The sequence below is a fragment of the Panicum hallii genome, chromosome 5 (assembly GCF_002211085.1).
Source record: "Panicum hallii strain FIL2 chromosome 5, PHallii_v3.1, whole genome shotgun sequence".
In the NCBI taxonomy this organism is placed as follows: Eukaryota; Viridiplantae; Streptophyta; class Magnoliopsida; order Poales; family Poaceae; genus Panicum; species Panicum hallii.
The window spans coordinates 15,599,368-15,612,354 of NC_038046.1; the positions used below are offsets into that span (position 1 = coordinate 15,599,368).

Here is a 12,987-nt window from a genome sequence, read left to right on the forward strand (position 1 = left end):
TGCGAAATTTCATCCGGGTCAGCTGACCCCGACAAAAAGGTTCAGCTCCGCCCCTGTTTTATGCTCGTTAGTTGCCAACCCCAGCCACCATACCACCCGCACGCCGATACTTCCGCTACTAAAAAAATAATTTTAAGCACCATTCCATTCTTTTTTAAAGGGCGGGTCAAAATATACTCCGTTTCTAAAAAACGGTATTAACAGCAGACCGGCCTTTGAAAATGCATCTTTAGGGCGAGCGACGCTATCACCCGTCGCTGAAAATGAGCTCCATTTTTAAGAGCGGGTGATGGCGTCACCCGCCCCCAAAGATGCGATTTGCAGAGGCGGGTGGCGCCATCACCCGTCCGGAGCTCATTTTCAGGGGCGGGTGATGGCGCCACCTATCCCTGGAAATGCATTTTTAGGGGCGGGTGGCACCATCACCCGCCATAAAAATCTGGGCACAAGCCTTCTTCCTCCTCCCGACAGCCCATTGCTCGCTAGGGGGAGGTGCTGTCCAAAAATTCAAAAAAAGATAAAAGGGGAGGAGAGGTTTTAAACTTCATTTCCTTTGAGTTGGGAGCTCTAGGAGGTATGTTGATGCTAATCCTATATCTTTTCTAAACTTTTTAGATAGTTTTAAGACTCAAATGGAGCTCTCTTGCCTCTAGCTAGATCTAGATCTCCATGGTGTGGATTTACCATTTCGGCTCCATTTGTCTCAAACTTTTGGATGGCGTTAAGTTATTTTAGTAGGAGAACGAGATTATGTAATCACTTGGGTTCAATCTTTATGTTTTAGCTTCATTCCTAAGTAAACAAATTCCTTGATCCATGAAAGAGAGAAGAAGAAGCTTTGTTTCTTTTCTATATTTATACACATGCATGATAGTTTTTTCCACAAAATTTAGTTGTTCAATAATAGGTTGGGTTTTGAATTTTTTCTATTTTTACCATGTTAAATTAAAATTTTCCAATATCTACGCATCTATAAAATTATATATATTTATGGCCATTTAGGGCACCATTTGCTTCAAACTTTTGGATACAGTCATGTTATTTTAGCAAGAGAATAAGATTATATAATCATTTGGATCCGATCTTTATGGTTTAGCCTCATTTCTAAGTATAAATTTACACACATGCATATCTACGTGTATATAAAGGTATATATTTTCAAAATTATTGAAGAGCTTGTTTTAAACCATTTAAATTATCTCTTGATTTTCAGAGATGGATATGACACGAATGTACAAAGCATGAAGGATGGATGCCTATTTCTGTGGAGAACTTAATAAATACATTCAAGCTATGGAAAACCACGGAAGAAATGAGAAGACACAGAAGATATCTTGCCCATGCAAAATATACAAGAATATGAAAGTATTCAGCAGCATAACTATAATCAGATCGCATGTGTTGGTGGATGGTCTTATTGAGAATTACACTCTGGACGTATCATGGCAAGAAAGCACCCTCTTCGACATAGAATCCGCTTGATGAAATCATAGAAGACATCGAGGTTGATAACTTGTTTGATGCTTATGATAATTTTTGTGAGGGTGTCACCGATGATGATGGTGATGGTGTCGGCGAGGGACCCATCGATGGTGGTTGTGATGATGGTAGTGACGACGAACTTGATGACGGTGATTTCTTTAGTCGGTTGTTGCGCCACACCAAAGCAGAGCTATTGGTTGGTAGTGCAAAGGGGTTAACAAACTTTGAGATGGTGAAAAAATCAGCGGAGTAAAATATATACGAGCAATCAAAGGGATATCTGAAACACTGGATGGTACTTCATTTCATACTCAAGCTGCTAACTTCAAAGGCTAGGTGTAGTTGGTCATATAGTAGTTTCAATGATCTTCTGCGCATGTTGGCTTGGTTGCTTTCAAAGTCAAATAAAGTGCTCACCAACACTTATCGAGCAAAGAAGCTTTTAAGTCCGTTCACGATAGGTGTGGAAAAAGGTTCATGCATGTCCAAATTATTGTATTTTGTATCGTGGAGATACTTTCAAAGACTTGGACAAATGCCATTTTTATTCTGCAAGTCGATAAAAAATAATTTTGGTTATTGTGGTGGCAACATTCAAGGTCCAGGCGTCAGGAATAAAAGGAAGAGAAAGAGTGCAAGGAATAGTATTGCCTCTGTTGAGCCTGTTGAGCCAGCAGACGCTACTTTAGGTATTTCTGAGAAGTAGAGCAGAATTTCTACGATGGTTATGTGATACCTCCCAGTTGCTGATCGCATGAGGCATTTCTTCTCTAACCTAAAGAATGCTGAACTGATGTGGTGGTGGGATTCAGATAAGCGCAAGAAGGGTTACAGAAAGCTTCGATATCCAGCTGATGCTCACCTATGGATGAGATTCGATGAGCAGTATTATCTGAAATTTGGAAAGGTCCTGAGTAATATTCGGTTTGCGTTGAGTACAAATGGAATGAATCCATTTGGTGAAAGGATTAGCACTCATAGCATATGGCCAGGAATCTTGATGATGTACAAACCTGCCTACATGGTTGTGCTAGAAGAGAAAGTATTTTTGCTATCGATCCTTATACAAGGCTCCAAGCATCTTGGCATCGATATAAATGTTTTTCTTGAGCCTCTGATGCAAGTGATGGAAACTCTATGGAAGGAAGGTATCAATGTCGTTGATGGTTTTACACAGCAGCACTTTAATCTAAGAGCCATTATCTTCGTCACCATCCATGATTACCAGGCTCTATTTATCCTTTTAGGATAGGTCAAAGGTACGACAGGAGGCACGGTCTGTGTGGATGACACCGTATCATCTTTTCTAGAAGATTCTAAAAATGTAGTTTACCTTGGGTACAGACGCTTCTTGGTGGAAGGACATCGGTACCAAAGTAAGACGTTCTACAATTTTTTTGATAGCAAGATTGAATTACATTCTGCTCTAGTAAAATGAGACGGGCACTATATTTTTGAAATGGTCGGGACTATCCAAGTCACCTATGGTAAGATGACGAAAGATGGGAAGAAGAGAAATAGAGACAAGGCACCTATCAATAGCGTACCATTCAAGAAACACTCCATCTTCTACAAGTACTTGCCGTATTGGGCGGATCATGAGGTCCACCATGCAATCGATGGTATGTACCTAAAGAAGAATATGTTTGGTAACACAATTGGGCTACCTCTGGAGACATCAGCCGAGATAAAGGATATCTGAAGTCACGTCAAGACCTGGTAGCCATGAATATAAGAGAAGATCTTCACCCTATGGATCAAAGGAATGGAAGATATGAACTTCTCTCGGCTAGCTACAACTTGACACATGATGAGAAGAAAGCAATATGCGAGAGCTTACGGGGGATTAGAGTCCCAAGTCATTTCTCATCAAACATAAGGAAACTAGTCTTGATAAAAGACCTCTCGCTATGCGACTATAATTGTCACCATTGTCATTTGTTGCTGACGGTGTTCCTCCCTATTGCAATCAGAGCAATCAAGCCAGTATATGTTAAGATGATAATCACTCGGTTGTGTTATATCTTCAACAAGATTTCTCAAAAGGTGATCGACGAAGATGAATTGCAAGATCTGCAAAAATTTATTAGGGAGACTATGGCGCATCTCGAGATGTGTTTCCCTCCGGGATATTTTGATATAACGGAACCTAATGATTCACATGATTGACCAAATACAAACTCTTGGTCCACTTTATCTACACGAAATGTGGACATATGAGTGTTTCATATCCATTCTAAACCGGTACATACTGAATCATGCATATCCTGAGGGGTCCATGATCAAGGGATACGGTACTGAGGAAATCATCGAGTGTTGCCTAGGTTACTTGACGGATAAAGTAGGCATTGGTTTGCCTGTTCCATGCTTTTTAGGGAGGTTGGAAGGGGTTGGCCTAGTTAGGAGGAAATCCTTCATCGATAAGGATTTCAAAGGTGTGCAACAAGCACATTATAGAATCTTGCAGCACCTCATGATAATGACACATTTACTCAATGAACACTTGAGCATGATTCGTGCAGAAAATAATGGACGCTTAGATGATTGGATCATAAGAGAGCACATGAGTCATACATTGATGTTAACACACACTAAATATAAATTTGTACTAAAATATGTGTTGCATATTTTTTTATGTTCTATAGGTCGCAATAGACTTAGGGTACAAATTTTATATTTTATTATGTGTTAAAAAATTATTTTCACGGACCGGTGAGGTTCCCCCCTGAAAATTCATTGGGTGGGGGCTTCACCCGCCCTTGGAAATAGTTGCGGGTAATGCCCCCCACCCGCCCCTAGAAATAATTTTTAAATTTATTTTAAAAATAGATTAAATCACAAAATATAAGAAAACACATCCAAAGAAGGTGAAACTTTAACCCTAAGGCTATTGTGACCTATACAATAAGAAAAAAAATATGCCTAGCATGTTGCAGTATATATAATGTTTAAGGGTGTGCAAATCTCAAAGTAAGACTTGAGTTGTATGATATGCTAGTGTGGAAGAGCCATACATTGATGTTAACACGCTCTTAATATAAAATTGTACTGCAATATGTGTTTTATATTTTTTTATATTCTATAGGTCCAAATAGCTTTAATGTACAAGATTCACTTTTTTATGTATTTTGCTATATACTACAATTGATGGGGGCGAATATTACAGATTCCCGAAAGAATGTTACTTAAGAAGTTAATTACATATTAACTCTCCCGAACTATACGGCTCAACCTAACCAGGCTATCACGTGGCCACAGACGGTCCATTCGGTAAAGGGGCACCGATGACCCAGCACCAGGCCTAGATGAAGGGCACGAGCCACCTCGCCCGACCCTAAGGGCACGGGCTCGGTCTCACCCGACCCCTATGAGAGAGGCTCTGCCTCGACCAACCCTGATGGCACGGGCTCAGTCTCATTCGACCCGTAGGAGGAGTTCTATTTCACCCGACCCTAAGGGTGCGGACTCGGCCGTACCCACCCTAGAGACGTGAGGCCCTCAAGGTCTCACGAAATGACAAGCCGCGCCAGAGGTCAGAACTCTGGCGCAAGGACAGGTAAGGGTGCGCCTCAACGTGACCTTCGGAGGGGACAAGCCATTACGGCGAGCCCCAGCTGTCCGCGCCGGGGTCAAGCCACTTCACTGGGGGCTCATGCCGCCCGTCTTGTCGGAGCGCACGTTTCCCACCAAACATGCTAGGGCCCGCGCCACCCGCCCTATTGAGGCGCACGACGCACGTTGCACAAGGGAGCGGCATAGGGATACCCCTGTCATCATCTACAGCACCGGGGGGACCATACACAGGGAAGAGGAACAACAAGATCCTGGTGATCTCTCTCTCTCTCTCTCGCTCGCTCTCGCTCTCTCTCTTGCGCACCTCATCGGTGGCACGGTTCGCCGCTCGCACGACCTCGTCCTACGACAACGGCGCGTGAGAATCACGGAATGGGCTGAACTGCCTCTACAGACATCGACCCGTGAAAGATAGAAGGAAAATGTTTCTATCCAAAAGCTAAATTTTTTTCACCAAATCCTTCTACATACCCACTCGGTGTACCAGCCGCGTGGTGCACCCTCACAGGCAAAATTAAGGGAGAAAATTGATACCACATATTTCTTTCCTTATGCACAAATAGAAAATAGAGTAGTATAAATGGAGGGCATAAATTAAGTATTGTAAATTCTTTCCATACTAAATAAATCAAGATATCCCTATCAATCAATTAAGGGGCTAATTGCAGATACGCAAAATTAAGGGAGAAATTGATCCCGCATATTTCTTTCCTTATGCACAAACTCGACTTATGAATATTTCTTTCCTTACTTATGAATCACTCATACGGACAAATAGGAAATAGAGTAGTATAAATGGAGGAGTATAAATTAAGTAGCATAAATTCCTTCCATACTAAATCAAGATATCCCTATCAAGGGGCTAATTGTAGGTGCCCTGGTTGCCATAGGAAGCCTTTTCAAAAGTATGATGTCTTCCTGCCTTCCATCATTGCACCTATAAAGCCATACACCTCTAGAATTAATCATTCACCCTATTATGCCATTGCCACGCCAAGAAGCTGCTACCATCTGATTTCTTCTTCCAAGATAGAATCTCTCCGCCAATCGGAAGCCATCCAATGGAACATCGCATCCAACGCTAGGTTCGCCTCCTGCCCATGTTGCAATGTTTGTTGTGATAGCAGTTTTATGTTGCAATATTATTGTGATAGCAGTTTTACGTTGCCCCTCCTAACATCGCACATGGCATGGTCGTTAGCACCAGCACCCGTTGTTCTGGAGGTCACCAGTGCCCCTGTCCCACTAGAAGCCAGCCCTAGAGGTGCGAATTAAGCTGCGTTGGTCATTTCATTGCTGGATGCAATGGTGCACAAAAAATTGTAGAGGCAAGGTTCTGTTATCCATTCACATATTTTATTGATATTTTTCTTGCTTGCATTCATGCATTCGAATGTTTACTTGGACACCCTGTGTTGATCCTCACGATAGGCGCCTCTAGCATGCTGCTCGCTACCGTTGCACCAGGTCGCCAATCAACCTGCCCTGTATTTCATATTGATGATGAAAGATGGAGCTCTTTGCTGAAACTACTAGATGTAAGATGTTGTTCTCATTTAAATTTTGATATATTTTTTTATTATGTTGCTTATAGGAAACTATGTATTTTAGGTTTATGTGTTTATAGAGATCCATGATCCATGTAGTTTTTTTTTTGTTATGGCTCTACGCAAATGGTATATTTTGATTAGTTGAATATTTCCTAGCAATGGATGGCCGTCGACCATTTGAAGATTCACAAACACGTTGAATCGTCGTAAGCAGCAATTACATGAGGAGCCTGTTATCCATAATGTTGATGATGGTATCTTTTTTCTCATGCCTTCTTTTAGTAAATTGTTATTATAAGTTTCGTGCTTCATGGTTGTGATTAATAAACAAATGATATATTCATGGTTCTTTTACAATTGCAGGTGATTCCACTTATCAAAAGGGAAGCTAAGTGGCAAAAGGTAAGGGAGAAGTGCGCAAGCCTGCCAAGTGATAAGAAAGCGCAGTTAAATGCAAAGAGGTGGGAAAGTTACCATCGGAAAAAGGCTGAGAAGCTGCTCCAGATAAACTCATGTAAACTCCCATTGGTAACAAACTAGGCTAGACATTCCTTCCTATTAGCGCTGGCTCACCTCGTCCCTCGTCCCTCGCCATTTAATCAAGGGTTGTCATACTAAATGTTGCTTCCTTTTAGACTTTTAGATAGCAAATATAATTGGTTATTCCATCATGCAACAAATGAGGTTTTTTAGTAGTAGTTCGATGCATCCAATCATTTTTAAACAATTTAACGTTAAACACGTGTCTATGGCAAGTATATCTCCACTAGTACAAACAAAAACTCAGAAGATATTCAGGCCACTGCAATGAACGGCTGCCTTTGTTCTGCTGGTCATTTCAACATGCAGTTAGTTGCTATTATCTAAACCTCTCATCTACAAAATTTCGAAGAGGCTTGTCTCAATGGTAGATAAGCAAGTCGAATTTGTAACGTTGTGAGAAAGTCATGTCCCGTTGAATATTTTCATTTTCAGATCTAAATTGATTCCAGGTCATCCTTGTAATGTCAACTGCCATTTTACCCAGGAATATGGACCGGGCACACAAGCAAGTTCATTCTTTGCTGCAAGGAATTAGTAGTTCAAAGTTTATCTGTGCTCTGAACAATAGGTGCAAAACATAGATGTCCATATATATGATTACCTTTTACATTGATAAAGATCCACCTTCCAATGGACTCCTTTTCTTAAGAATCTGACAGAATATTTGCAGTAGTTCCTTCCAATTCCAAGCGTAATTGAAGTAGTTGTTTCCTTGTGAATTGGGCCATTTCAGCAGAATAGTGTGATCTTACAACCAGAAGTAAATTCTGCGCACCTCAGCGAATCATGCTTTGACACATCCGGGAAGTGTTTAAACCATCCCAGTGGCCACATTATTGGATAATAACAACAGGATTGGTTTAGGTTATTAACTCTTAGATAATGGCAACATTGTTACAGAGAAATCTGAACTGTAAATCTCTAATTGAATGCTAGAGATCCTGGAATTTGGTTTTCAACTTAAACAGTGCATGATGAATCAAGTGAGAGAATGCCAAGCTACGGGTATTATATGCTTGTATCTGTTAAAAGGCAACTGATCCCATACATAGTGGTGCATACATTGCCCTCAGGAACTAAATCGCAAATCTAGTTTCCTAGAGTATTACCAGTTGCAGAGACTGTAATCTTGTGTTTCCCCTTCCATTTCCTGTCACAGTAAGCTGCTAAAAAAGTAGTAGAGCAAAGCAATGCAGTCAACGATGTGAATTTCTGCACTACAAAATCTCCTTTCTTTTTTCCCTTCTTACAGCAGCAACGTGAATCGACGTACTACATTCCGGATCACAGGACTTCTTCTCAACTTTGAGAAGTGTCCAGGATGCAGGGCCCTGCAACATCTATACTGCTCATTATAACTCTAAAGCACATCTTTTTTCTTACCAGAACTCTAAATGCACTTGAGCTCAGCAGATCAAATAAAAGAGCTCAAAGCATCGTATGTTACAGTGTTTGTTGGATTATCTGTACATTGGTGAAGTTGGGAGACTTTGTATTCTCCACCCTTGCAAGTTTCTGAAAGAGGAGGAATGGCATAACCCCCTAGTACTCCTTGAATGACAACTTTGTAACTCGCCTCAGTGAAGTGTAGACCATCCCATGAGATGTACTTTGAAGGGTCAGAGCACACTGTAGATCCAGGACGTCCACACAATATCGATGGGGAACAATTATAAGGAGCATCACTTCCACAGCATGCGTTCAGTGGGACTGTGAAGCCTGCAACAGAATTAGTAGTTGCTTAGTGCACAGTAAATGTAAATAGAACAGCATTTTTTCTGTCACTAATTGTGCTTCTCTACATTTATTACTTCTGCTGCAATGGTGCAGCCTTTTGGATAAATTGAGCTTCAGAGGCATCATTCATTTACATAGCATGTGGATGCCTAGGTATGTTCCATAGGTGTAGGTAACAGAAAATAAACAAACATAGAGGATGGTGAATTACTATATAACAGTGAAATTTATGTTGAATAAGAGATACCAGAAGTAGGGTCAGATTCTAATCAACATGGGATGATTTGCAACTATTTTAGTTAAGGTGCCACTGTAATGAGAGCTAAGCATAAGTAAGAAAGAGTTAACTGCAGAATAGTTCTAAGTTTAATTCAAAGTTTGCCTGTAGGTATCAGACTGGATAGACAAGCAATGGAACAATGGTGGTAGTTCAGGAAACTAAGCATTTGACCTTCAATCTAGCACAGGCAAAGCAGTTCGTTCAGTCTAAGCATTTGCTTAGTCTTCCAGTTATATGTTAATCAACAAAATGATGATAACATTATCCACATTATACAATTTAGAGGCTCGTTTTATACTTTTATATCCAGAAAAATATGATAAGTCAGACTTCGTAAAGCTTGCATATCATTAACTGATGGCTCTAACCACACGCAAAAAAGGTAGGTTCTACCACTTGAGTAGAGTCAAACTATCATATCTATCTGTTTATAACCATTAACCATCAGTTCTTCCTTAATTGAAGCTCATTCATGAACTAAATATAACAGTCTAGATTCAACCTGAAGGTTAAAACTAAGGCTAATGTAAATCAACCAGACCAACAATAAATGATCAAAGACCCTAAACATTTTAGAAATATGTTTTGTGTTCTGAGAAAAACCGTTTGAATGATCACTAGAATCTTTGAATATACCAAAAAACTTTAAGAAAAAACATGTATATACGGCCCATTTGGACATTTGTAAATTTAAATAAAAAAATATGGTAGCACTTGCAAAACAGAAAAGAACATACAGAACAAGAATATATAATAAAAAGGTACATGCTAGACCGCCTCTTTTTGGTATGTGACATAACATCTTTGCACAAGCGAATATGTTTTTCAGGAGTTTTGCAACATTTTTTATGTCCCAGCTGATATAATAGGGGCAGTTATCCCTTGGAGCAGAAAGTCAACATCATTTATATTTCATGTTTTGGTTTGTTTTGAAGCGTTACTCACCAAACTGGAGTGGGGCACGGAATATGTTCAATGAAGCGCCATAATAATCAGCATAAATGATGGTCACATCAGGGTGAAGATTCCTGAGCCTCTCCAACTCCTCCTGAAGCATCCTATTATGGTACTCGGCAAATTCATTGAGCCACTTAATGCAGCCTGTTTGTTCATCATAGTAATCCTCTTTTTGGCTTGGGAAGATCGCAAGATATAATGGGACACAACCTATTGGAAAGTTCCCTGGAACAACTAATTTCTTTGCTCCAAGACTTATAAGCTCCTGAAATTCATGCATATTTTTAATGTAAAAACACAAAGGTTCGGAAAGTCACATGAATGAAAAGAGACACATGGTCATACCGTGATGGCTGAGCTTATGGCACCAACAACATTTGGAACAAGCTCATGTAGCTCATCAAGAGATTTGCCCCTCACAATTAGATGGTTGTAATCATTTCCACCGACCTCTCCCACAAAGAAAAGCGAATTGGACATTATATCACTGTGTTCTGCACAAGTACATAATTCAGTGGCTGTATGTTCCAAATTATGCACCATGTGAATCATACAATGGAATGATACTAATTCGGTGACAGCATATATGGAACACTGTGTCGATTCTCATAAATTTTTGAGGGATGACATCCGTTTCAAAACTCAGTCAATATTTTCAGCTTTGCTCTGAAAATCAATAAAAGTTTGTAACATATTTCTTGGTGGTCAAAACAAACATGATCTCAACCTATGTGCTTGTTCAAGTTGAAAACAGTAGCTCTCAAAAACACAGTGCTTGCTCAAGTTAAAAACAGTAGATCTCAACCTATCCGTAGCAAAGCAAAACACAGTGCTTGCTCATGTTGAAAACAGTAGCTGTCAACAAACACTCAGTTGGCCAGTCAGACAGCACATCTTTCAGCATGCCTGGCACTATTTAATTGCCACTATTCAAATAACTAAGGGAGGCACATACCTGTCTCTGACGGCGCAATCGATGGGAGAAGCTTCTTGAACCATTGCATCTGCTCATCAAGGGAGTGTGGCGTCCATGTAGGCTCCACGCCACGTTCCCGGAAGAACGAACCTTTGAGGGCAGTGGCCCCGCCGACCGCAAAGTTTGCACCATATTGGAAGTCCCCACCGCCAAGGTACGGCGGCACGAATGGCAGTCCAAATGCTTCCGCTGCACATAACAAGACAACAAACATGTCAAGAAACAGGTTAGGCCACAGCAAGTGATCAGATGCGGAATCATGAAGAAGCCCAAGACAGTAGGGAGAACTGGGCAACGAAAGGCTGATATGCAAGTGTTGACCACGTGATGATGTGATTGCCACCAATTGAACTGGTAGTTGGAGCTACCAATTGTGTGCTAGTTCAACAACATGATGCCACCAGTGTCTAGTGGTTGGGGAAAACTCGGGGAGGCAACTAACTTGTGCTGATACACCCTACATAAGCTGGGTATATGCCCTTGAATGTTTCTTCCCACATTTTTCAAATTTCCCAATTTAGCTATATATATAAGCATATAACATTAAAAAAGGCAGATACATGGTTTGTAGCTGCTTATAATTCATGATACATGGGTATATTCTGAAACCAAGCATGTTCTCCCATGTGCATACAAAACAGTTATTGGACCCCAGATGAACATTTCCATCTACAACTACAAGACGGTTTAGTGGAAACCCCCAGTTGACGAATTCCCAACCTCAATAGCAGCAACATGTTCTTGCTGGTGACAGAGGGGCCAAAAAAAAGTAATAGCTGAAGTGGAAATAGTATATTTGCCTCGCCACCACGGCACTCGTGGCGGCTCCTAAAAAGAATCGATGGCAAGTCCATCGCGTGAAGAAAAATCAAAGGGCCCCCATCCCCTGTCATCATACGGTGGACGAGTACGCGGCAAGACAGGAAGCGAAGAGGAAGCTAATCAATCTATTTAGGCAGAGTTGGACACGAGAAATACACCGCCAGCTCCTTCTAAATCTTACTACTACCGTAGGGGTGAAATCCACGGAGTAGCACGTTTTAATTCGCACGGAAAGGGCCTGGAGATTCCGTCCCCACTAATCAGGACGAGGGCGAGAAGGAGCAAGCGCGCGACAACCGACACGGAACGCAACGGGAGCGGGGGCGGGCGGCGGGCGGAGGTTACCGAAGAAGTCGAGCAGGTTGCGGCCGTCGGAGTAGCGTCCGGATGGGCGGCCGAAGAAGGTCTGTCCGTAGGGGAGGTTCCGCGCGGGGTCCGGGAAGTCCTCCGGCACGGAGAGCAGGAAGTTGCCGGTGTCCGTGAGCGAGTCCCCGAAGCTGAACACCCGGCGGAAGCACACGCTCCCTCCCCCTTCCGCCGCAGCCGCCGCCGCCAGCACCACCACCACCCCCGCGACGAGCAGAGCCACCCGCGACGGAAATGCCATGGCGAGAGCGGCGGGCCGCGCCGATCCGGAGCGGAGGGCGGCTCGTAACTAGGCCCGGGAGCTGGGGGCGCGGACGGAGTCGTAGGGGAGGGCCGTTGACATGTGGGAGAGAGAGAGAGTGTGTGGGTGGGGAGGGGAACGAGGAGGAGGAGGAGGAGGAAGACGAGGGCGAGGGGGGCGCGGTTTTAAAGGGACGGATCCATCCATTAATATCTCCCCCACACACGCTTTGCAGTTTGCTCCCCCGATTTCGGAAAATGTTTTCTTCTTTTTTAATTTCTTCCATGCCTCGTTTTTTTAGGGCCTCTGGGATTGATTTCTCCTGCTTCCCTCCTTTCTTTGTTTTTTTGTTTTGCCTTTATCCTTCCGGGCCCACACCCGGGTCGCGGGCCCGTGCCTCGTGGCGGCCGGCGGTTGGCCGCGCGGCGAGCTCCGCCTCCAGCGCCAGCAGGTCTGTCCA

The 12,987-nt window shown here is 42.4% G+C and overlaps 1 protein-coding gene across 1 annotated transcript; it reads right to left on the minus strand.

Annotated features, from left to right (window-relative positions):
- Nucleotides 1–8,132: 8,132 nt before the first annotated feature.
- LOC112892250 (GDSL esterase/lipase At1g28570-like) lies at nucleotides 8,133–12,685 on the minus strand. Its single transcript, XM_025959389.1, has 5 exons — nucleotides 12,266–12,685; nucleotides 11,078–11,287; nucleotides 10,468–10,616; nucleotides 10,111–10,387; nucleotides 8,133–8,867 (listed from the first exon to the last, which is right to left on the minus strand). The coding sequence occupies exons 1-5, from the start codon at nucleotides 12,525–12,527 to the stop codon at nucleotides 8,563–8,565; spliced, it is 1,203 nt and encodes a 400-aa protein (XP_025815174.1). The 5' UTR covers nucleotides 12,528–12,685; the 3' UTR covers nucleotides 8,133–8,562.
- Between the last annotated feature and the right edge of the window lie 302 nt (nucleotides 12,686–12,987).